General features: G+C 45.6%; 1 protein-coding gene across 2 annotated transcripts; it reads right to left on the bottom strand.

Annotated features, from left to right (window-relative positions):
* Window positions 1–3354: 3354 nt before the first annotated feature.
* On the bottom strand, window positions 3355–25669 carry LOC136620473 (oocyte zinc finger protein XlCOF22-like). 2 transcript variants are annotated; one of them, XM_066595263.1, is made up of 6 exons: window positions 25527–25669; window positions 14660–14839; window positions 14459–14582; window positions 14318–14382; window positions 12759–12879; window positions 3355–4985 (listed from the first exon to the last, which is right to left on the bottom strand). In XM_066595263.1, exons 1-6 carry the CDS (start codon window positions 25617–25619, stop codon window positions 3742–3744), a joined length of 1827 nt encoding a protein of 608 aa, XP_066451360.1. In that variant the 5' UTR covers window positions 25620–25669; the 3' UTR covers window positions 3355–3741. The 2 variants fall into 2 exon arrangements, with proteins under 2 accessions (XP_066451360.1, XP_066451359.1); XM_066595262.1 differs by having other exon boundaries at window positions 14660–14854.
* Window positions 25670–26743: the final 1074 nt, after the last annotated feature.

Consider the following 26743-nt stretch of genomic DNA (forward strand, 5'->3'; position numbering starts at 1 on the left):
CCTGTTGGGCTGCCTCGAGCTTGGATACTAGATGGGATATGGATGGGCATGAAGGCTCTAGTACCCTGTTGAGCCACATCTGTCTTGGATACAAGATTCAATATAAGCGGGCATGGAGGCATACAGGTCCTGCATAGTATCCTGCGGTATATCGCTTCACATTTGCTGTAATTGAGCCTCTAGATCATGCAAACTCATAGGCTAAGTTGCCACCCCAGATGGCCCCATACATGTCCTATTACCAATAAATCTGGCAGCCATGGCAGTGTGGCAATGCGGTGAAGGCATTCCTGTGACACCTTTGTGTTGCGGCCGGGCTTTATCCTGCTGGAAAATACCTCTTAGAAGCCGCCATGAGAGGAACACATGAGGCTGCAAGATGTCCTGAACATATCGCTGAGCTGTCATTGTCCCTCGTACCACTACTAGGGGGGCCGACTGTCATATGCAATGACCCCCAGACCATCACAGCAGCTATCGCAGCAATGTGCCGCACCACAGCAAAGGCAGGAATTAGGCGCTCACACCTAGGTCTTTAGACATGAACACGACCGTTGTCAGTACGCAAACCAAACCTGAATTCATCGCTGAAGACACCCTGGTTTTACTCTGTAGTTCATGACATCCTGCAAACAAAGATGATGGTGGGCGTCAAAGGCAGTACACGTAATGAGCACCATAAGACCAAATGTCCTTCAGCCAAATGCCTGGAAATGGTTCCAACAGACACAAGGGTGTAACGATGGTGCAACCTGTCTTTGGGTGCTGGACAGCGAAATAGTCAGAGCTGCTCGTGGCTGTCGGATGATTCTCTCTACTGGTGGTCTGTCGGGGCATCCTGAGCCCAGTCACCTTGTGTGCCCTCACACATCCACTTGGCACAACACCTCCTAACAGTCTTGGTCAGACGCTCCTCTCTACTGGTGGTCTGTAGGGGGCGTCCTGAGCCCGGTCACCTTGTATGCCCTCACACATCCACTTGTCACAACACCTCCTAACAATTTGGTCAGATGCTCCTCTCTACTGGTGGTCTGTAGGGGGCGTCCTGAGCCCAGTCACCTTGTGTGCCCTCACACATCCACTGGTCACAACACCTCCTAACAGTTAGGTCACAATGGCCGGTGGGGGACAATTTGTTAATACAACCATCCAGCTTCTCACATTCCAATAATACTCCCCTCTCTCACTCTGTTTGGGCCTCTCTCAGAGAAGTGTTGTTTCACTGTGTATTACGAGCTCTTAATACGCACCCCTAAAGCTCCATGTATTATAATGGAACCTCTCACACTAGCACTTTTGCACCGCAAAGTTTCTCACTGCCTGTCCTCCACCGGGAGGAGAGAAAAGCTGGACATCATCAGCTTGCTTACCTGCATAGTTACTGAGCAAAAAAATACAGTAAAAGCGCATGCATATGCAAAACGAAATGCAGCTCTGCGTGCTGTAGAATGCTGCGTGAAGAACGCAACGTTTTTACATATGTTTGCGTGAAAGTGGCATAACTTGGCAAAATCTCTTTGGTTTCCTAGAGTCATGTCTAGTGGTCAACAAGATCTACACAGACCCCACAGTCTTCCTCTAGGAGATGACTTACCCTGGTGAGCCAGAACACCTGTAAGTCAAAGATAGAACAATAACGGGGAGCAAAGAAACAAAGGAGGAACAAGCGGACAAGGATAAACAGAGAAGCGGAAAACAGGAACAACATACTAGAGTATACAAACGAAGTACACAGTACAAGCAGAATGCAAGGTAGCAAGGTGACTGCCGAAGCAGCGGCTGGACATGAAGTAAAGGGAACAAACTCTCACTAACACTGCAGCAAGGACTGAAAGGCCCAGGGCAGCTATATAGGACAGTGATTAGAAAAGGAGCATCAGCTGAACAGGAGGCCTGAAGCTATTACCACTAGGAGTGCTGGAAGAGAGTGAATATGAGCTCAGAGAACAGAGAGAATGGGCCAACACCCATATGTGCCAGACACAGAAGCAGAAGATTGTTGGTGCACTGCTCAGACACAATCTGTCAGCATAACCACCAGTTTACTTGGTATGCCAGGAGGTACAGTATCAAAAGTGGTGACAGAATCCACCCCTGAAGGCGAAACATCATCTGATGACCACAATGGTGGCGCAAAGTGTAGACTCAGTGAAAGAGACAGAAGGACGGTGAAGCGGATTGTAACTTCTAATAGGAAGACAACTGCAGCCAGAGTGACTGCTGAGCTCAGTCATTATTTCCAGCATCCTCTCGACCATTACAGCGAGGAGAGAACGCCACAAACTGAGTTATTACAGCAGAGCAGCAATACATAAATGAATACACGAAGACAACTATGGTGGTGCCATGAGCACAACTCCTGCTCTGCTGATGTGGTTGGTCCAATGAATATCCCCACTATGTTATTTCCCTCCATAGAATGTGTTCATGGCTGGCCAACGTCGAGGGAAGCCTGCCATCCCATCTGTCTGCTTCCCATAGTCAACCATTGTGGTGAATCTGTCATTATTTGGGTAGCAATCACGTTTTTTTGCAGCCCCCTTCAACACCTTGAAAGGGAAGGCAATTGCCAAGGATGATAGTGACATTCTGTCCAATCAGGTCCAACCAATGGTTCAGACAGTGCAGGCATGGTCTTCTCACAGAGATGCTATTTTCCATGATGGTAATACCCCTATCTATGCAGCTTGCTATGTCCAGGTGTGGTTTCAGGACTATGAAGATGGGGTTCAGCATCTTCCCTAGCCAGCACAGTCACCAGACCTGAACATCATGTTGTAAAAGCACAGGAATGATTATTGCTGGGACGACCTGTCGAGCATTTGCAGCCAACAGGTTGTTCTATGGAAACGTGCCCTTAATCTAAAATCTCACTAACTCTCTCTGTGCAAAATCCGTTTATACCCACCCACCACCCCCAAGAAAGAAACAGTACTTCTAATGCTATAAACCTTAAAGGGGTTTTCCAGGGAAATACTATTGATGACCTATTATCACGATAGGTCATCTAGTTGATTGGCCAGGGTCTATCGCTTGGAACCCCAACCAATCAACTGAGCAGGCGTATGCTGCCAGCGTCGCAAATACGCAGAAGTTGGAGTGGAAGCCTATCCTGATGATAGGTCATCAATAGTATTACCCTGGAAAACCCCTTTAAGCAATCTGGATTTCCCCCATGTTCTTGATAGATATGTTGTGCCACTGGAGTATCCCTTCTATCCATCATAACACATATATGTTCTAGGACCCTGTCCTAGAAAACTAAAAAAATGAAAAAAAAAAATTGATTATGTCACCACATTCCAAGAGCAATAGCAATTTTATTTTCCCAACAACTCTCAATGAGCATTTTTTTGGGGAAAACAGTTCTAGTCTTGATTGATCCCATTTTTTGGGAACATAACATTTTGATCACTCCTTATGCCATTTTTTCTGAAGGCTTAATTAACAAAAATTGCAATTCTGAAATTCTTTAAATCATTTTTTATGGTGTTCACTGGGATAATGCTATTAAACAAGCATTCATTTAATGCCATAATGTTCCAACATCCTGCACATGAAAATGGCTTTGTCCCATGTGGATTCTCTGATGTCTAACCAGATCTGAATTCAAGGTAAAACATTTCCCACATTCAGGACCTGAACCTGGCTCAGCCCCTGCGTGAGCCCTCTAATGTCTAACAAAATAGGATTGCTGGGTAAAATATTTCCCACATTCTGAACATGCATATAATCATTAACTTATTTGTGATTTACCTCATGTAGAACAAGACTTGATTCCAGGGTAAAACATTTCCCACACTGATTACATGAAAATGTCTTCGAGTGAGTTCTCTGATGTCTAACAAGAACTGATTTATGGGAAAAACATTTCCCACATTCTAAACATGAAAATGGCTTCTCCCCTGTGTGAGATCTCTCATGTGTAACAAGATGTGATTTTTCAGCAAAACATCTTCCACATTTTGAGCATGAAAATGGTTTCTCCCCAGTGTGAGTTCTCTGATGTGAAAGAAGAACTGATTTCTGGCTAAAACATTTCCCACATTCTGAACATGAAAATGGTTTCTCCCCTGTGTGAGTTCTCTGATGTCTAATAAGGTGTGATTTCTCAGCAAAACATTTTCCACATTCTGAGCAAGAAAATGGTTTCTCCCCTGTGTGAGTTCTCTGATGTGTAAAAAGACCTGATTTCTTGAAAAAAAATTTCCCACATTCTGAACATGAAAATAGCTTCTCCCCTAAGTGAGTTCTCTGATGTGCAACAAGACCTGATTTCTGGATAAAACATTTTCCACATTTTGAGCATAAAAATGGTTTCTGCCCTGTGTGAGTTCTCTGATGTGTAAGAAGAACTGATTTCTGGCTAAAACATTTCCCACACTCAGAACATGAAAATGTTTTTTCCCCTGTGTGGGTTCTCTGATGTCTAACAAGATCTGATTTTTGGATAAAACATTTTCCACACTCAGGACATGAATATGGTTTCTCTCCTGTGTGACTTCTCTGGTGTCTAACAAGATAGGATTTCTCAGCAAAACATCTTCCACATTCAGAACATGAAAATGGCTTCTCTCCTGTGTGAGTTCTCTGATGTCTTACAAGTTGTGATTTCTCAGCAAAACATTTTCCACATTCTGAGCATGACAATGGCTTCGCCCCTGTGTGGCTTCTCTCATGTGGAACAAGATCTAATTTATTTATAAAACATCTTCCACTTTCTGAATGTAAGAATGCCTTCTCCTCTGTGGGAGCTTTTTGATATTCAACATCCCTGCGGTGACTTTTATCTGGCTCAGTAGTCTGTGATGCATCAGAAAGCAGGACCTGTGTAGCAGGATCAGATGATAGATGTTTGCTGTGAACGGCTGAGGGTTTATCTGGGATAATAGTGGGCTCTTCTAATGTATCCTGGGCAATATTGCAGTCTTCTGCGTTAAGATTTGAAGACATCCGATATTCCCCATAGCTCCTGGTACCGGCATCTGCCAACAATAAAATGTATTTTTGAATAAAAAATATATATATATTTGATATTTTATAATATTTGTATAATTTTTAAACAAAATTTGAAGGCTTGAAGCAAATTTCAATAATTAACCCATTCCCCCCTCTGTGACTTACATGTAGATAACATTAGTGCAGGATGAATATGAAGTGTGCTCAGGAGATGTGCCCGCTGCTTACCCAGTGGGTGCTGGTTGTTTGAAGCAGATGACACCTGCCAGCTACATTCACAGGGGTTTGACAGCTAAGGTACCTTCACATGGGGCAATAATCACCCAAGTTATCACTGGTATAAGAGTAATCTAACAGTTGTTTCTGCACATTATCCCCCGGGGTTAATAAAATTCTCTTGACTTTTGGACATTATCCTCCAAGGCTAATATAGTTAATTTAAAAGACTCAAGAAAATGGTCAGGAGTAGAACAGACTGGCTAGAAGCAGTTTGTGGAGGGGATGTGAAATAAACTAATGTATGCAAATATCATAGATGATCTTGTTTGTGATTTGCATAAAAATGCTGCACTTGTGTGACTTGAGTTGAACGATTATTATCACTGCTTTGCATTTCTCTATATAATCTATGCAAATAATTAAACACTTCAGAAGAGCTTGGAAACATCACTTAAAGGGGTTGTCCCGCGGCGAAATCAAATTTTTTTTTCTACCTACCCCCACATTGTGCCCCGTTAAAAACAATCCCTTTGTTATTTTTTTATTTTTATTTTTTTTAAATCGCTTACCTGCATCCCCGTTCGGGCAGTTTCTTCTTTTCTTCTTTTAAAGATGGCCGCCGGTCCTTTCCCAATGATGCACCGCGGTTTTCTCCCATGGTGCACCGCGGGTCTTCTCCCATGGTGTACTGTGGATGTCTTGCGTTCCACTGCCGATTACAACCACCTAATTGGCTGATCGGCACCACGTGACGGAGGCGGAGCTACGATGACGCGGAGAAATCCAGCTCTCCGGCGCGAGCACGGAGCAGAAGACCGGACAGCGCAAGCGCGTCTAAAGAAGCCAGAAGCTGCAGAAATTAGTCAGAGCCATGGAGACGGGGACACCAGCAACGGAGTTGGTAAGTGTATAACTTCTGTATGGCTCATATTTAATGCATGATGTATATTACAAAGTGCATTAATATGGCCATACAGAAGTGTATAACCCCACTTGATTTCACGGGACAACCCCTTTAAGTGTTTCTCATATTCTTCTCTGATGTATCAATCAATAGTTAGGCTTATCTGATTCATAAGTCTATGATAACCATTGAGTATCAGCTAAATTGAACGTATATTCTGACATCTTGGTGGAGAATATGCGGGCAAGTGGAATGTTCTAAGGTCTGACAAGGACTCTGGATGGTAGATACCAGACAGAAACAAAACCGCGGTGCGTAAGAATCTTGTTCTTATGTGTTTACTTGTCTCTGTTGTCCTGAGAAAAGGTGCAGACCTCTGTCTCTATTTCACTTTCCGCATTATCAATGAGTGTACTTGGTGTGGATGACTAGACTGTGTGGATGTGTTACTTTTGTGAATCTGTGTGTTGTGTGAAGGGCCCATATATATGTTATATGGTATCTGTATCGCTGGACGGCTGGAAATAGAATTTAAGAGACATGCTCAAATAGTTAGCCAGACCCCAAGGGGTGGAGGTAGATGATGTAAGAGGAGGGAGGGAAGTATTGTCCCTCCTAAACACAGACCAAACTAGCAGAGAAGTACATCTCCATTTGAGAGCAAGGTATATGTGTGTAAATACACAAAAGTATTTGGAAACTGCATGTTTTACCAGAAAAAGTGCTTTATTATTTAATTTAGTAACGTGTAGGCCCTCCTTTTGCTTGTAGTACAGTAGCAACACATCGAGACATACTTTCCACAAGTTCTCTAATAGTCTGGGCAGGAACAGCTCGCCATGCCTCGTACAAGGCTAGGAGAAGAGATTGTTGTGAAGATGGGCGTGGGTGGTGGTGTCGTACCCGTCACTCCAGTTCGTCCCATAAGTGCTCAATCAGATGAATCAATAGTTATTACAACGTTAGCAGATTTTTATTTTACCCATGCCCTTCCCAGCATACCGTTTGTCAAGCTCAGTATTTGCATATTTGCAGATTTTCTGTAGTGTCCAAATACTTTTGTCCATATAGTGTATTTTTTTGTTTTGATGCGTGGACAACACAAGTACATGGTATATTAAACATTTATTGTTTTTTTTTCATATTTTAACCCATTTAGGACCAAGCACTGTAAATTTACGGCGCTTGGTCTTAAGATTAAAGCCCAGCCATATGTAAAATTACGGCACGGATTAAAGCCTCCTGCTTCTGTAATCAATCAGAAGCAGGACCGGTTGTCAACTGTTAGTCACAGCTGATAAACCAGAGGAGGAGGGAGAAGTGGGTTTTAAACCTTTCTGCCTCCTCCTTTCTTTAGTACACAGTGCTCAATGAGCACTATGTACTAAAAAGTGAAAGTGGAAGTGTTTCTTCCACTACACGAGCCCAGGGGTCACGCGACCGTGGGGATTCCCTGCTACAGCAGAGCTGCAGGGTCCCTGCAGACCCTGATCAGCTCTGCCAGTGACTATTGTCACTACAGGGGATGTTTCCTCCTGTAACGGATACTCCTATGGATGTCTTAGCTACAGTGCAAAAAAGGCAAATAAAAAAAAAAATCAAACATGTGAATGCCCCCGGGAGGTCTTATATGACATCATGGGGGACATATGAATGTAATCAAAAATACAGAATAAAACAACAATATATACATAAGAAAGAAAATAACCCAAAGCCGATGCCAACCAAAACCATTGCTATACGCGCCCTGTAATCCAAAACCATACATATTATATACCAAACGTCCGAAACAACCTCACGAGGTACTAGGAAAATTACTACTAACAGAACTTAGGCAGTTCATGCTATACCACTCCTCAGAAACCCACAGGAACTGTGCACTGTACTTTCCTGAGATTGGTTGTTTATTGCAGAGAATGGATACCTGAAGTCTCCAGTCTTCTGCAACCCATCTATGACTGCCTGTCCCTCCCAAAATAGCACCCTCAGATATCACAATTAGAAGATGTATAACTCTGAATCCAACAGGTATGCCTAAATTGGCTGTCTGAATTTGGAAAAGAGGGGAGAGAAAATGTGGGACATCGAATGTAGATGCATTTTAGAGTTAATGGAAAATGACACCAGGGGTCTTCAAAGTGTTATTGAAACTCCCATAGCTACTGAAGATAGAGTTTTTCCTAGATGGCTCCAGGCACTGTGAAAGTGGGTAAGCAAAATATCACCCTCAGATATCACAATGACAAGATGTATAGTTCTAAATTCAGCTTCATTGCTTCAACTGAAATTACAAAAAGGGGGGAGAAAATGTGGCAAACAAAAACAGGCTATGCAGTGGTAACCAACAAAGACGTATGTGGAAAGCAACCAATCCCTCCTGGGATGTCCACTCAGGAGGCCAAGCTGATGGCGCTTCCTGAAGGGTGTAAAACTGGCTAATGGTAAGATGGTTAATGTCTCCACCTCTTAAAATTGCTTTTGATTTTGCACCCTCGTGGTGCAGTAGAAATTTTGTTGAATCATCAGGAAATCCAATCTGGAATGAAGAAGTTGTATCCTTGTGTTATCAGGTTTTAGCTCTTCTCAAACAGGTAGCTGTAATCAAGGTCCTGGCTCATAACAAGGAAATGACTCTAGAGGCCCTAGGGCAGTGATGGCGAACGTTTTAGAGACCGAGTGCCCAAACTGCAACTAAAAAAACCACTTATTTATTGTAAAGTGCCAACATATCAGGGGGCGGGGCTTATCACGACGTATGATTTTTACCTCCGTCGTTCTTAAAAGGACAAGGCTGTTTCAAAATAGACTGGGTGCAGATTTTGACTTCTTTTGAATGCGGAAATGCTGTGGAATTTGCCACGGAAGTTTTCGCTGAGGACATTCTGCAGCATTTCCACCTTGTGTAAACATATCCCAGCAGTGATATTGACCCCCCCCAGAGTGGCCCCAGCAGTAAGGGTGACAACCCCAGAGCAGCCCCCGCGCTTATAGTGACCCCCCCCCCCCCCCACAGTGGCTTTAGTGGTTATAGTGACCCCGCACAGCAGCCCCAGCAGTAATAGTGACACCGCTCCATGGCCCCAGTCGTAATAGTGACATCCCACCGTGGCCCCCCCAAGTAGTAATAGTGACACCACACAGTAGTCTCAGTGGTAATAGTGACATCCCACAGTGGCCCCAGTGGTAATAGTGACATTCCACAGTGGCCCCAGTAGTAATAGTGACATTCCACAGTGGCCCCAGTAGTAATAGTGACATCCCACAGTGGCCCCAGTAGTAATAGTGACATCCCACATCAGCCCAGTAGTAATAGTGACATCCCACAGTGGCCCCAGTAGTAATAGTGACATCCCACATCAGCCCAGTAGTAATGGTGACATCCCACAGCAGCCCCAGCGGTAATAGTGACACCCCACAGTGGTCCCCAGTAGTAATAGTGACACTTCACAGCATCCCCAGTAGTAATAGTGACATACCACAGTGGCCCCTGTAATAATAGCGCCCCTACCACCCTCTGAGACCCAAATACCCCCCCCCCCCACCTTTTCTGCTTGGCGCTGTTGCTGTCACTCATCCCAGGAGCACGCTGTGACGTGCTTCCGGACACCACCTCCCTTCCCTGCTCTCGTGGAACCAAGTAGGAGACGTCAGAGGAGGGGGGAGGAGGATCCCGGCTGCACACTGACATCACAGTGTGCGCTGGGATCAGCGCCTCTAGCAGTGCTGCTGAGTGCATACCAGCAGGGGAGCTGCAGCACCCCTGCCGGTATTTACTAATGTGGTGAGCGTCCGACGGCAGCGAGTGCCAGCTGGGAAGGCTCTGAGTGCCGCTTCTGGCACGCGTGCCATAGGTTCGCCACCACTGCCCTAGGGGATCAAACGGAGGATGCAGCAGCCTGTCTGCACCGTCTTGAGGAATGCTGCTTAAAATTGCTTTTTATTTTGCACCCTTGTGATGCAGTAGAAATTTTGTATAATCATCAGGTAAACCGATCTGAAATGCAGAGGTGGTATCCTTGTTGTATCAGGATTTAGATGTTTCCGAGCAGGTAGCTGTTATCAAGGTCCAGGCTCATACCTGTAAAACAACTCTAAAGGGCCCTAGGGATCGAAGGGCGGATTCAGCAGCCAAAGTGGCAGCCCTACTCCCACTGGATACATCAGACAACCACCTGGTTGGAACTAAAAAGAGTCTGAATATTTCTTTGTTGTTCCTTTTGCAGGAACCAGCCCTTTGGGGTAAAAAGAAAAAATAGAACTGGATGAGAAAGGACTCTGGAGGACAGTTAAACACTAGTGCCTCCCCCAAACGCTCTACTCTACGATATCATATTTGAGCCATGGACCAACACATCAGTCAAAGCAGATAATGTGTGGTGTATTGTCTTCTGATTGGATTGCCCCAAAATGTAACAATGCAGCAACTAGGTTTCTGCAGAGATGCATGGCTTGTGCTCGAAAAAAAACGAGCCAAAGTTGGCCAAGTACCTCCTCACTGTTACTTCAAGGCCAGACTACCCGTTCCAGTGACTGCAGATTGACTACATACAGCTCCCTAATGTGGTGGCAGTTCTGAGATCACTTTCTTTCTAGATGGGTCTCTTGCAGGTTTTGTGTGCATTTCCCGGTCTTCTGGCCTGGTGGGAGGGGTGTTAGGTGAAACATGCTTGACCTCACCTCTGGGTATTTGGCAGGTTTATTTAGCCTGGTCTGATGCTTAGCTCTGAGATCATTTATTTAAGTCTCTCCCTGGCTTTGGCTATAGTCAGAGCTAGGAGCTTGAAGTACTGGTTACCTGTGTCTTCTAAAGCTAAGTACAGAGGTTTAGCTTTTCATTTTGTTTCTTCGTTTTGTCCTCTTCCAAGAAAAGTCAGCCTGTGGCCAAGGAACGTGGCAAGGTTCGTCCTTGTCAGGACGGGTTACCTGCATATAGGCAGGACCCTTCCCTGGGTTAGGTTATTTAGGGACAGTGTTCTCCATATTGTGGTTATCTATATTGTTTGTCACTGTTTAGTGCGAGTTTCTTTGATATCTACATGTTACAGATCCAGCGCATCCTGGGTGGATGTGACACCCAAGGTAGGTTTCTTGGAATTTGTGTTGGATTGCATAGACCATTTCTCAGATTAGCTAGAGGTGTGTCTTGTAGAATAAAAAAAAAAAGAAACTGTTGAACAAAAAAATTTGTACATATGGTATATCAGAAGTCATACTAAGTAATAGAGGTACATATTTTATTAGCCCTCTACTTAGCAAGAACAATACATAATAGAAACATCAAGCTGTCCCAATATGAAATTATATTGGGTAGGGCCTTTGTAACACGCTTATGTTTTCCCCAACACCTCCAGGCCCAGCATGGGGACCTTACTCCCCTGTGAGTGCCTTGCATCAGAAGTTAACTGTCACTCATAAACCTGAAGTTTCCTTCATTCCAGATTCAGACTTAAAAGAGGGGTCACATATTTTGTTTCCAGGACCGGGTTGTCCTCAAAAGTCATGTCAGATAAAGTTTTGAACCAACATTTGACAGTCCATACCGGATCCAGTTGACAACTGCCAATTTAGTCAAATTGGAAGAAAAAGAGACGTGGATACAAGCTAGTCATTGCAAAAAAGGTTTTAGCTCCAGAGCCGGAGGAATGCTTGGAAGGCTGTCTCTACTGTTATGGACAATCCTCAGTATAGAGGGAATCTATGATGTGCTAAATGAAGAGTTGGGACAATAAGTTGTAAAGCATCATGAGATTATTGTTAAGGCTTTCCATAAATCAGGGACACATAAATATTGGTGGAGACGTACACATAGTCCCATAGCTGCAGAAACTATGTCATATGTAGCCATTACCCTCAATATGTTCGAATTGTAAGACCTGCCAACACCCCAAACATAGCGGTGAGCTCCAGCACATTATCACAGGAGGAATATGTATCCTCAGGAGTTAGATGGTATGAAAACGCTTGGCTGATCCTTAACCGATCGTTGTCAACCGAGAAAGGCAGAAATGCACATTCACTTCAGCCCTCAGAAAATGACCGCAGCAACATGTCTACCCAACGGGATTAATTGCCCCAGACCCCAAGCAGCAGTGCAGCAGCCCCACTCTCTGCACACCTGCCACATGTGTGTGGGCAACTTATCACCCAACACCCAGTGTATAAGAGGAGGACCAGAAGTAAAAGCCATTCCCCCTGTAATTACTGCAGGTCAGTCATCGGTCTTGCAGTCATTACAATACAAGACAGTAGATATTGTTTCGGCCCGGTGGTTAGCTGTTGTCCCCAACCATACTGTCCTAGCACTTCCTCCAAGTATCTACATTGTGTGCAGACATGAGGCCTATGAATGGCTTCCGTTTAACAAGACAGGGTTATGTACCCTTGCTTGGCTTACAGCTGCACCTTTGTACTTCCACACAATGATCTGTCATATATAGGAATCCCTAAACACACCCTTTTAAGAGATCAGCATATATAAATCCTCATCACGGTTTATCTCCTATAGCGATATCACATTTTCATCCACATTTAATTTGTGTTTCGGCTAAATGGATGAATACGCAGCTGAACAATCTGACAGAACGCAGAGCTTAAAAATGTAACACAAAAACATTGCAGGTGATGAAAGAGCAGAAGATGTGACTGTTCTCTGCATTACTCCGTGGTTACTACTCACCTGGGCGGGTGTCTGTAGGGATCTCCTCCTTCCACCGCTCATCACCCCTCACATTTACCTCTTCTTTTACCACTATGGCTGCAGCATCAATATTCTTCAGATCATTACCCTGAGGGAAAAGCTGGGAAACAAATACTGTAAAAGTCAGACAGATGTAGAGGAACGTGTTAGATGAGCGGAGAAGATGGTTAATTAGCAGAATGACCAGTAATGACAGGACAGCAGTAGTTATATGAGGGAGCCAGCTGCAGGTCTAACTTACATTTCCATACATAGTAGGAAGGAACAGCGAGATGAACGACTGTTGGAAACCTTTCATGTATGGGAAACCCCAGAATTCTCCAGACGGCCTCAGAACTGCTGATGTATCGACCACTTTCATATAAAGCGCCCAGCTGACCAATATAGCGCCGGACGCTTTTACGCCGGGCAGGAAGGATAGTCCTGGAACCATCTTTCCCGGACAGAATATGGCTGCTACTATAGACTCCTATGGGAGCCAATGACCGCTGCCAAAGAGGGGAGGTGAGAGGGAGTTTAGCACCTTGACTGCTCAACTCCCTCGCCCTTCTCTCCGCCTCTCCGCCTCTTGCTGGCTTAGCACACTAGCTCCCACCCCGTCCCGCCTTCTCCCCTTGCAGACAGCCGGTGAGGGGGAGGGAAGGGGAGAACAGCTTAGTAGAGGTAAACTGTCTTCCCCCACCCAATGACATTGCGGGCTCAGCATATATGCATTACATTTTGTGCACCCGCTCACTTGTTTTTACGACACTGGCAGGCGCACGTAAAATATGCCAATGGCCGTGTGAAAGAGGCCTTGAGTTGTGTCAGTGCAGAAAGCAATTTCTGTTAGGAGACTTTTGCATTAAGCGATTCACAGGAGTGACTGACGACGGAGTTTGCTCATTCGCTTGTGCAGCTTGTTTATACAGTGAATGTGAATGACTGAACAATCGCTGTTTACACGCAACAATCTGTAAATGAGCGAACAATGATTTTTATGCCTTTTAAAGAACCAAAAACAATTCTCCCTCGTCTTACAGTCGTTGGTCATGTTTACACTGAACAATTATCATTGAAATTCGAATGATGCAGCGATTTTTAAATTTTTTTTTTGTACGATAATCGTTCCATGTAAAAACCCCCTTAGACCTATTCATTATTGTTATACTTGTTTTACACGGGATGAGGACTGCACAATTCTTGTTTGCACGACGAGCGAACGAGCTGCTAACGCCATCACCAGCACATCCGCACTCGGCAGCCTGTTTCTCGTTGACAATCCTGCAGTTCTCGTCCGCTAATCATTCATTGTTCCACATTCCTATGTCACACAGTGAACCATCAGGGGTTAAACTGCAGGATAAGCGCACAAGACGCCGCTGATCCTTATGGTGGCTGAAACTGAACAACAAATGAGAAGCGCATGATTCTTGTTCGCCATTCAGTCGTTTTCTGCGTTTAAACTGAACGTCCGTCTCAAAGGGTTGGGGGCAATTTGGTATTGAATGCAGAACCTTCAGAGCCTTCTACAGATTATAGGGAGTTTCTCCACGTACCAGATAATCCTGTGGATGGAGAGGACTGGGGCGGCTCTCTGGTGATGTCCTCTTACCGGATCTATCTGTAAGACACACATACAGTGACTGGACCCCATCTTCAAGTACTTAAGGTCATGTATACTTCTATATGTCTATTACCTTGTGATGTGAGGGGCTTCTGATCCTCCATCATGACCTCCTTGTACAGATCCTTGTGGCCTTCTAAATACTCCCACTCCTCCATGGAGAAATAGACGGAGACGTCCTGACACCTTATAGGAACCTGACAACACAATATACAGTCATCCTCCACAGCCCTCCTGTTACTGTATAATGTCCCCCATTCCCCGCAGTGTTCACCTCTCCTGTCAGCAGCTCAGTCATCTTGTGGACATGTTCCAGGATCTTCTGCCCATTGAAGTCCTCATGTATTGGGTAGTGAGTTGAAGGCCCCGTTATTGGGCTCAGGGTTCTTCCATGACCTTCAGACACAAAGTTCTGCCAGCGCTCACTAGAGGTCTTCTTCACTGCTGTATAATCCTGATGAGAGACGGACTAATAAACGGTGTTACATACATCTACAGAGTCCCTCACCTTCTCAGTCATGTCCATCTGTTATCATATAGAAGAACCAGCTTTTGCCCTTGACCTCTTCCTCACGAAATTCGTATCACACTTTCTAGATGCTACAAATCGTAACTATCTTCATAATTATTATGTTGCTAACCCGTCGCTAATTAACTTATGTTATAAACCTTTATCTTTCTTTATCATATATCTTCGGTGTTTATTATATAAACCATTCTAATAATACCTGTAATATAATCCTATTAGTGAAGGACCTCTTTGTAAACGACATTCGTAGTATTACCTCCAGGTACAAGGACCACCAGACTGCTAGTGGAACTCACTCTGGAACAGCCACATAGAACTGATCGGGTGAACAGTCCTTCGTCAAGTCTATTCCGGCTAACTTCAATGATTGCTTCTGCGATTTATTGATCGTCATTGCAAAGCAGACCTTGAGGGGGAACGGCAGGCTTTGAACTCCAACGGGTACTCAGTCGGTATTAGTGGTATTCGTGGTACAAATGAAGTTTCCCCTTTATCACATTGGTATTCTTGTATCTTGTAACCACCAGAAGTGAGGGTGGTGAAAAGATACTGTCTGCTTGACAGCCCAGCCATGCCCCCCTCTCAGGTCCTGGCAATTACTTACAGCGGCTTGCCCGGCGCTCCAGCGGCTTCCCCGGTGTAACAGCTCCTTCTTATCCCTGGACTGGGTAGCGATGGCGGACAGTGAGGGAGCGGTGTCGGCAGAGCGGCTTCCCCGCTGGCCTCCCTGCAATGGGCAGCAGCGGTGGACACCGGGGGAGCGGCCCTGGCAGCAGCACACTGCTGGCTAACAGTGACCGAGAGAGTGAGGGAGGGGGACGGGGGACTGTGCAGAAGGCTGCAGGGGAGCAGGGACACAGCATGAGCGGGGGATCAGCGGAAAACAGCGCTGGATAAGAGAGGGAGGGGGACAGGGAAGCTGGAGGGGAACGGGGACAGCGCTGGGTGACAGTGTGCCTGGCATGGAGGCTTAGGGTCAGGGTTGGTTTAACTGTTGAGGCTATATTATTACCTGTAACTATTTACATGTTAATGAAGCTGCCTCTGACATGGAAGGATTAACAGCTACTAATGTAATCCCTAACACTGAAACCACTCCTTACCCTAAACCGCCATGCCAGCATGAAAATCCCCATGCTGCTATGATCTTTGAGGGCCTGACTGCACACAGCCAATCAGCAGTGTGTGGGCGTGCACTGGGTGGATACAGCCCATCACTAGCTCTCCACCTATTCTGCTGGAGGTGACAAGATACAAGAATACCTAGCAAATCCAGTGATTACTTTGGTCTCGATAACATTTCGATGGAGAACTTATTTGCAGTCTGGTGTCATTCCATCATTTTGGAGGGTTTGGGTTCCTTAGTAACATGACTGGTGCTATAATCTTAAGATTTAGGTTATACAGGAGGGAGACCGGCTGGGTTGGGGTGTTTAGGAATTCCACAGGATAGTTCACTGCATCATCAGTTTGTAGTAGTGAATCTGTAGACTTGTATTACATTTCTCCTCCTTCTAATAACTTCAACACGAGATCATTAATAGCAGCTTTGTCATTTTAGGGAGTTAAAAATTGCACAGTCCCATAACCAATTGATAGGCTTCGCTGTGATGTCAGAGATGTCGGGGTACACCTGAGCAGTACATTCTGTAAGAGATGTCACCACTACGACTAAGCTTGGGGTTAGGATGATCTTACCTTCAAGTGTAGAGTTTTCTCCGTCTCCTAATTTAAGTAAAATCTCTGAAAAATGCCCATCGGAAGCGTCACCTCCTTAGAGAACTCTCACATCTGTTATTAAGGAGAGCTTCTGAATATGAGGCCACAATTATGAAGATTTTAAACATGTTCTTACTTCATCGGCTCTTGTTCTCCCGGACATGACTGGTAAAGTTTAACTGGACAGTCTCCAGTTAAGAAAACCCTAACATCCCCATTAAGCCATCATTTGCCCTTATATCTTTCAGCATTCTACTTGGCGCTACAACTCCATCTTTATGAGCCTTAGTGCATTCATCCCATACTACATCCCATCTGTTTGCATTGGTACGTTCTTTTCTGCACCATCCCACTCCAAGCTGAACTCCTGTTATCTCCCTCTGCTTAAATCCTCTGTGCTGCTTGCTTGCTGTGAATTGTGTATTTTGCATTTCATCTGTTTGCATCTGTAAATTAACCTTTATTTTTAGTCACCTCTGCCATCCACCTCCCCCAAATGGCATCTTTCACCCATCCTTGCAGAGATGCTTTCCTTATCTAAGGAGAGCAATAAATTTCACTCACCCCCCCCCCCTTTGGTCATTAGGTTTGCAATGTTAAAGTCAGCTGGCTAGTCAATTGGAACCTGATTAGCCACTCCCAGCTGTTTCCTAGTCGTACGTTAAACTTTCACTATAATATCAGTGTAAGCATGCATGCCACGCGGGTGGCTGCCACGCGAATATAATGCTGTATTAAGTATACTGGAGAAAGTATGATACAGTTCCATCATGGCAGTTCGACAGGGTAGGAGACAGGTAGGCCACAAACTCTGCCTTAATGCTTTGCACTTAAAAGCTATCGCTAATGCTGTCACTTCTGTTCTTATTCTTGCTCTGTTTCAGAACTTCTTTCAAGTGCCAACCTCTGGGGCACTCTATTCACATCAGCCCCTCTCTCCTGTCCTTACCTATGCACAGCTCGCATGCACTCTTTACCTTCTTACTAAGCCTCAAACCCCCTCATGTCACTAACAAAAATAACAGTCATCCTCATAAATCTCCTAACCATCTGCTAACCCTCACTATTCTACTGTTACTAGCTGCTGGGGATATCTCTCCCAATCCTGGCCCACCCTCCACTGCTCCTAGCTATTACCCCCTACCGGGCTCACTAATAAAATCCCCAAGCCCAACTGCTAACCCATGCATACCCTCCCCTGACTCCTTTAAATGTGCGCTCTGGAACTGCCAGTCAGCATGTAATAAACTCCCCACCATCCACGACTTTTTTACTGCTAAATCTTTAAATCTGCTCGCTCTCACAGAAACGTGGATACAGCAGTCTGACACGGCCTCCCCTGCTGCACTGTCTTACAATGGCCTGCAGTTCTCCCATACCCCGAGACCAGATGACAGGCGTGGCGGAGGAGTAGGTGCTCTTCTCTCCCCGAAATGCACCTACCAGGTCATCCCCCCTGTACCCTCACTCACTTTTCCATCCTTTGAAGTACATATGCTACGGCTTTTCCGCCCGCTGCCCATGCGAGTAGCAGTTATCTACCGCCCCCCAGGTGCTGCGCGCCTGTTTTTGGACCACTTTGCTGCCTGGCTCCCCCACTTCCTATCCTGTGAAATTCCAACCCTCATCTTAGGTGATTTTAACATCCCCACTAATGACCCCAACTGCCCATCTGCCTCTCAGCTTCTATCGCTCACCTCCTCCCTTGGTCTCTCTCAACTCACAGCCTCTCCCACTCACAGGGATGGCAATACTCTTGATCTTGTCTTCCTCCGGCTCTCCTCTGCTTCCAACTTCACTAACTCCCCTCTCCCGCTCTCTGATCATAACCTCCTCTCTTTCTCTGTCACGCTCCCTAACATCTCTCCAGACCCACCTACCTACAGTACCTACAGGAACCTTAAGGCCAATCACACCCAGAACTTTGCTGAATCCCTACAGTCCTCTCTGTCCCCCATCTTTCTCCTCACCTGCCCCAACCTGGCTGCCGCTCACTACAACACTGCTCTCAAACATGCCCTGGATGAAGCGGCGCCCCCCAGGACCCGAGCCATCCGATGTAGACCTCGGTAACCCTGGCTCACGCCTCAAGCGCGCTTCATCCGGCGGTGCTCTAGAAGTGCTGAACGGCTGTGGAGGAAATCGCAAACGTCCGCAGACTTCCTCCACTACAAATTCATGCTTAGAACCTACAACCTTGCCCTCCACCGCACCAAACAAGTCTATTTCACCTCTCTAGTCTCCTCACTATCCCACAACCCTAAAAGGCTCTTTGATACTTTTCACTCCCTTCTCAGCCCTAAACCACAGCCCCCGGTGACGGATCTCAGTGCCGAAGAGCTGGCTGCTTACTTCAAAAAGAAAATTGATGACATCCGTCAGGAAATAACTTCCCAACCCCAGATTAGCCCTGACCCTAGTCTTGTCAGCACTGCATCTAGCTCCTTGCTCACTGTCTGTACTCAGACCAGCGACAGAGGAAGAAGTCTCCAAATTGCTCTTCTCTGCTCGCCCCACCACCTGCGCTAGCGACCCCCTCCCCTCACACCTCCTCCGTTCCTTCTCCCCAGTGGTCATCTCCCATCTCACCACTATATTCAACCTCTCTCTGACCTCTGGCATCTTTCCCTCTTCTTTCAAACACGCCATCATATCCCCACTGCTAAAGAAGCCGACTCTGGACGCGACTGATGCTGCCAACTACCGACCCATCTCAAACCTCCCCTTCAGCTCCAAACTACTAGAACGCCTGGTTTACTCCCGCCTTCTAAGCTACCTATCAGAGCACTCTCTTCTAGACCCCCTACAGTCTGGCTTTCGACTTCAACACTCGACAGAAACTGCCCTTACAAGGGTATCCAATCACCTACTGACAGCCAAATCGAGGGGCGATTACTCCCTACTGATCCTCCTCGACCTCTGCGCAGCATTTGACACTGTTGACCACAAACTCCTCCTCAGTTTGCTACGCTCCATTGGCCTAAAGGACACTGCCCTCTCCTGGTTCTCTTCCTACCTATCTGACCGCTCTTTCAGTGTCTCCTTTGCTGGCTCTACCTCCCCTCCTCTTCCCCTTGCTGTTGGGGTCCCCCAGGGCTCTGTCCTCGGCCCCCTTCTTTTCTCTATCTACACAGCCCCTATTGGACAAACCATCAGGAGATTTGGCCTCCAATACCACCTCTATGCTGATGAAACCCAGCTATACACCTCTTCCCGTGACATCTCTGCACCTTTACTCCAAAATATCACTAACTGTCTGTCCGCTGTCTCTAACACCATGTCCTCTCTCTACCTAAAACTAAACCTCTCTAAAACTGACCTGCTGGTATTTCCACCCTCCACTAACCGACCTCCTCCTGACATCTCCATCTCAGTGTGTGGTGCCACCATAACTCCTAGACAACATGCCCGCTGCCTTGGGGTCATATTTGACTCTGATCTCTCTTTTACCCCCTACATCCAATCTCTGGCCCGAACATGTCAGCTGCACCTCAAGAACATCGCAAGAATCCGCTCTTTTCTCACTGTGGACACGCTAAAAACGCTTACTGTTGCCCTCATCCACTCCCGGCTCGATTATTGCAACTCGTTGGCTGCCCGTTAAATACAGAATTCAATTTAAACTCGCCACCTTCATCCACAAAGCCCTCCACAGTGCAGCGCCCCCCTATATCGCCTCCCTCATCTCAATCCATCAATCAGCCCGGGCTCTCCGCTCTGCTAACGAAACCAGACTGAGCGCCCCTTTAATTCGAACTTCTCATTCCCGCCTCCAAGACTTCTCCAGAGCAGCACCGGTCCTCTGGAACGCACTACCAAAGGCTACCCGAGCAATGCAGGACTCGCAGAACTTCAGGCGTGCTCTAAAAACGCACCTCTTCAGGGAGGCATACCGAATTCCCTAAACAAACCCCTCTGTACTCCGCCTGATAACATGCTCCCTGACCTACTGACTGCAATCCCTGCTAGCCATCATAAACCGCTCCTGCAGTCATACTGTTTCTGCCGTCACACGGCTAAATGTCTGACCATTGTCTGTGTATAACATCGCTCACTCTCCACCTCGCCATACCGTGCACATCTCCAGCCCCTTTACCTTCTGTATCACCCCATTACTTGTAGTATGTAAGCTCGTTGGAGCAGGACCCTCACCCCTATTGTTTCCATCAATTGATTACTATGTAACCATGGTTCTGTAATGTTTGTACTTTTGTCTTTCTGTATCCCCCGTCTATGTAAGCGCCGCGGAATATGATGGCTCTATACAAATAAAGATTATTATTATTATTACTACAAGCTTAGTCTCTTTCGGCATTTGCACCTTATTACTCTGCTTTGATATGTTGCACAGAGGGGTCTCTATATGCATCAGATTTAAGGGCAATCTAAAAGCAGAATGAGCCGTCTTACCTCCATCTAGTAATGTGACAGCAATGCGAGAAGAGGCGACAGCCAAGGCTATCCCACAATATTTCCGTATTCTGGCTACTAATAGATTTAGGACAAATGTTTTGCCGGTTCCCCCAGGAGCATCTAGGAACCATATTTGCCCCGTGCCCTTCGCAGCACTTTCTAAATTCTGATTGTAAACTGCAAAGTGTTCTTTAGTTACTGAACGTTATTAGACACTACTTCTGCCAAGAAGATTGTGTTGTAGCTATTCTCTCTAAGGTATTCTGTATTGTAAGTCTGTATCACATCTTGTAGGTTGAGGTTAGCCATAGTGTTCTATACATTGTCCTCCCAAAGACAACACTGCGTCTTCACTAGAAATCAGGCATTTATTATAAATTTTATCCATAATGCGTTGAACATTTTCTTGCAATTCGGACACTATCAGACGCTTTATGTCCTCCGACATACTATCAGAATGAATACCAACTTCAAACTTTTCACCATTTTGAGGCATTTTCTCTAGAGTAGTTAAAGGGGTTGTCTCGCGGCAGCAAGTGGGGTTATACACTTCTGTATGGCCATATTAATGCACTTTGTAATATACATCGTGCATTAAACATGAGCCATACAGAAGTTATTCACTTACCTGCTCCGTTGCTAGCGTCCCCGTCGCCATGGTGCCGTCTAACTTCGGTGTCTTCTTGCTTTTTTAGACGCGCTTGCGCAGATGGATCTTCTCCCTTCGGCTGGTCTCGGAAGCATCGGCGTTTTGGCTCCGCCCCCTTGTACGTGTCATCGCGTAGCTCCGCTCCCGTCACGTGTCGATTCCAGCCAATCAGGAGGCTGGAATCGGCACGTGATGGGGGCGGGGCTACGCGATGACGCGTACAAGGGGGCGGAGCCAAAACGCCGATGCTTCCGAGACCAGCCGAAGGGAGAAGATCCATCTGCACAAGCGCGTCTAAAAAAGCAAGAAGACACCGAAGTTAGACGGCACCATGGCGACGGGGACGCTAGCAACGGAGCAGGTAAGTGAATAACTTCTGTATGGCTCATATTTAATGCACGATGTATATTACAAAGTGCATTAATATGGCCATACAGAAGTGTATAACCCCACTTGCTGCCGCGAGACAACCCTTTTAAGTCCTTTTTCTATGGATTCTTATGGTTCAGCATCGCTTGCAACTGTTTAACCAAATTGTGCTTCACGACAGGAAAATTGCTGCATCACAAGTTTTCTTCTTGTTAATCTTCACCAACTAAATATATTTGTATAAATTGACCTGTAGGTGCTCTGAATGAAGACCTGTAATTAAGCTATAGAGTGGCTCAGCCAAAGGCTCAAAAGTCGATGTTGGGTAGTGCTTCTGGGACCTGTAGTTCTATGGATTTTCAGGAGCACACCTTCACAGGTGAGGGATTATTGAGCTGGCTGGGTGAGGAGTTTCTCTTGCCAGCCAATCTCCCTGGTCTGCTGCACATAATCACCAGCTTCTTTGATTAGGAGATGCTGTTCATTTTACTCTGCTTTACTCATTCTGTGTTAATCCCACCCAGTGCATGCTTGTCTGTAGTGATTCTCTCTCCTTCCCTGAGGACAGTCTGGAAACCTGTAGTCCCTGTTTGCATCTTTTGAATATCCCCTTACCCTTTGACAGGTGTGGTCTCCAGACATTTGATGTCATATATGCTCGGATGGGTGATTCCTGACACTGTTCCCTTTGTCAGCACGATGGCTGACTCTCTTTTGCCTTAGTGTGATGACATTTGGATAACATATGGTTTGATATCTGTATTCAGGCGAGTTCTGGGTGGGGTTCCAGTTCTGTGTGGTATGCATTACCTTGTGTGTAGGTGTGAACAGTGACTTGTTTTCTATGTCTGTGCAGGTAGCCAGACGTGCTGTATCCGCAGTCCTGTTCTGTGTGGTATGAATTACATTGTGTGTTGGTGTGAACAGCGACATGTTCTGAATGTCTGTACAGATGGCAGGACATGACGTGTGAACAGTTACGTTCTGTGTTCAATGTGTGTGAACAGTGTCGTGTCCGGGGTTTCATGCATCTCTCCAGGTTCCTAATCCGGGATAGCCAGGTCGCAGATGAATACAGTGGGGCTGTCCTTACAAGGGAGATCACCCCGCTTTTAGACAGGGGTGCCCGACTTTCTCTGATTAGTAAGGGAAAGGAGTCCTTCTATTTATGCCTGGAGTTGTGCGAGTTTGTTCTTGCAATTACTATGAGTGTGATTGCAGTTCTATTAAGACACGAGCTTGCATCCGTGCGGTGGCGCAGTGCTTTAGTGTGGCTGGGAGACTTAACAGTCATAAAGTGCACCTTACTACCATTGTAACACATACCAGGAGCCTCTTCTTTCCACTTAAGGGCGTTACAATATATACATTTATGAGTCATAGTTCCCAGAGAGTTTTATCAGATTCATAATCCACGTCAGAATCGTACAACATTGCGGACAAACCTCTAGCCTTCCATGGAAGTGATCGCCTTTCTGATCATCTTCTTGGGTTATTTCTGTTACATCTATTAACAGCTGCTCTGTGGACCTCGGGGTTCTTCAGCTGATGATGTTCTATGGACCTCGGGGTTCTTCAGCTGATGATGTTCTATGGACCTCGGGGTTCTTCAGCTGATGATGTTCTATGGACCTCGGGGTTCTTCAGCTGATGATGTTCTATGGACCTCGGGGTTCTTCAGCTGATGATGTTCTATGGACCTCGGGGTTCTTCAGCTGATGATGTTCTATGGACCTCGGGGTTCTTCAGCTGATGATGTTCTATGGACCTCGGGGTTCTTCAGCTGATGATGTTCTATGGACCTCGGGGTTCTTCAGCTGATGATGTTCTATGGACCTCGGGGTTCTTCAGCTGATGATGTTCTATGGACCTCGGGGTTCTTCAGCTGATGATGTTCTATGGACCTCGGGGTTCTTCAGCTGATGATGTTCTATGGACCTTGGGGTTCTTCAGCTGATGATGTTTTATGGACCTTGGGGTTCTTCAGCTGATGATGTTTTATGGACCTTGGGGTTCTTCAGCTGATGATGTTTTATGGACCTTGGGGTTCTTCAGCTGATGATGTTTTATGGACCTTGGGGTTCTTCAGCTGATGATGTTTTATGGACCTTGGGGTTCTTCAGCTGATGATGTTTTATGGACCTCGGGGTTCTTCAGCTGATGATGTTTTATGGACCTCGGGGTTCTTCAGCTGATGATGTTCTATGGACCTCGGGGTTCTTCAGCTGATGATGTTCTATGGACCTCGGGGTTCTTCAGCTGATGATGTTCTATGGACCTCGGGGTTCTTCAGCTGATGATGTTCTATGGACCTCGGGGTTATTCAGCTGATGATGTTCTATGGACCTCGGGGTTATTATCTTGGTATTTAGCTGCTGCAGCTCTATGAACCTGGGGATCTGTTAGCTGGTAATCTGTCACTGCAGCGCGGTGAACTTCCTTATAGTAGCAGCTTCATTGAGTCGTCTTGTTCTAATACTTCTGTACCCATCAGTAAATCTAGCTCGGCGTTTTTTAACCGTTTCCCCAGAATTAGAAGTACTTTCAAGCTGAGGAATGGGGCGTGCGTTCTACACAGCTTCATAAGGCAGGAAACCTAGAAATGTCCGTTAGAGAGATCTTACGAAGAAGTAAAACACAGTCCATTTACAAGATTCTCATCAACGCCAAACTTCCCATACAACTCCCCATTGTGATAGGCTTCAAACACTGAACAGCTGCTACTAACTCGCACAAACCCCCATAAGTGTGCAGCCGCGACATATCAGCTAAACTGTTATAATTACTCCCATCACTATCATGAGATAAAATGTTGAAGTCATCCCAGTGATTCCCCACGTGCTCCAATATCTCCTCACGCACCTCTCTGGCCATGACCGGAGTATGATACAACGTATAGGATATAGTTCACACATATGTATGGTAATATGGTTTTGTTTGTTACCCTCATTACAGTCATCTACTCCTCATTCTGGAATGGCTGATAGCAGGAAGCAATAGATAACATTTAACAGGAGGAGATATTGGAGCACGCGGTGAATCACTGGGATGATTTTACCATTTTATCTCATGATAGTGATGGGAATAATTATAACACTTCTGCTGACCTCATACTTATGGTGGTTTGTGCGACTTAGTAGCAGCCGGGCAAATATTTAGGTCAGTGTTTTCGACAATTGATAAAATACGTGTTTAATTATTCGTTCAGCAGATTCACAAGTTCATAGGTGCATTAGATATTGTTTTCCCATACAAACTTTGCCCCCATCCCCCCACCCTTTAGGGGTTGAATTTCAAAAACTCCTTTCTTAGAGGATCTCTACATTATAAAAAGAAGCTGCTGTCCAAGTTTCATGTTTCTAACCTCAGTAGTTTCGGCTCTGCGTTGATGAATCAGTCAGTCAGGACATTTCATTATATGTATAGATGATGTCATGATGTGACGTCATCAGAATCTCTCACCTCCCCAGTAAGCTGATAGAGGATCTCTAGGGTGAGATGTAATAGACTCTCTGCCATCTCCTTCCTCTTCCCATCCATTCTTGGCAGGTTCATCAGACAAACTCTCTCATATGGAAGATCCCAACAGAGGATACTAGGATGCCGGAGCCTGAATGGGAAGAAGATGAACGAATGTAAAAAACCACCAAAAATACCTTTTATGGAGATAATAATGAGAGGCCTTCTAGTAGATACTAGGGGCGGACGCACACAAGCGGAATTTCTCTGCAAATTAAGTGCACTTTGGCCAGTGAGGTTACTCGCCTGCAGATTGCTGACCTCTCAGACCAGAATAGGCAGCACATGTGTATTAAGGCTCCAGGGGGCTTTCTTTAAATCTGGAGCCTGTCAGTATTTATTCCACTGCAATGTGTACAGCATATCACACAGTCCAGGGTACATAACCCACAGGGTGCCAGTCACCAACCCCACCTGTGGCATCTAGAGGGCGTCCTCCATCAGACGGAGAAGAGGAGTTACCGGCAGCATTCAAACAAGGCTGTATCCAGCGAGCGAAGAATTCATGCAGAAGCCACAATGTATGGATCCTGAACCATGATCCACATATCACATCCACTAAAAAGTAATGGCAGCATCAATGGTGTAGAGGTCAGTAAAGTTTATTTCATACCATCCATGTGCCACAGTTCGGCCATCTGGCCTTTTTCAAGCATAATATACAAAAAACACATACCCACATATATAGAAACAATACAATTAAAACAGTTAAAAATCCCACCCCCCACAATCAGCCATACCACAAAGCATATGTGGTAGGTAGGGATAAACATAGACACAAGACATACAATATACTCATATAATAATGATTGGCAGTAACTCCGATACCTCGCCACCTCTTCACAACGTTCCTATTGAAAGCGCCTGTGCATACTGAAGCAGCAGCCGCGATACTTGCACGGGACCTCTCCGTCATTATGCCATATTGCGCATTCGCGGGATTTCTAAACGATCGCAGGACCATACATAGTCGGCCATCTTTAATGCTGGTATGCATAACCATATAATATCCCTCAGTATACAAACCACACTTATGTTAACATATAACATCCTGTTATTATATTAGATATCTATGTATGTTTTCCTCACATAAATAACATAATATGACAAAAAATAAACCTAAACAGATCATTATATTCACCCAGTTATAATAGAAGCAC

This window comes from Eleutherodactylus coqui, chromosome 3 (genome assembly GCF_035609145.1).
Source record: "Eleutherodactylus coqui strain aEleCoq1 chromosome 3, aEleCoq1.hap1, whole genome shotgun sequence".
NCBI lineage: Eukaryota > Metazoa > Chordata > Amphibia > Anura > Eleutherodactylidae > Eleutherodactylus > Eleutherodactylus coqui.

Excerpts from the sequence above, each read along its gene's own strand:
- LOC136620473 (XM_066595262.1), bottom strand. The coding sequence starts at position 25,619 with ATGAACCTGCCAAGAATGGATGGGAAGAGGAAGGAGATGGCAGAGAGT. Across the intron at positions 14,855-25,526 it reads TCTATCAGCTTACTGGGGAG|TCCGTCTCTCATCAGGATTA; the intron begins GTGAGAGATTCT and ends ACCGTTTATTAG. Across the intron at positions 12,880-14,317 it reads TCCATCCACAGGATTATCTG|CTTTTCCCTCAGGGTAATGA; the intron begins GTACGTGGAGAA and ends TTTGTTTCCCAG.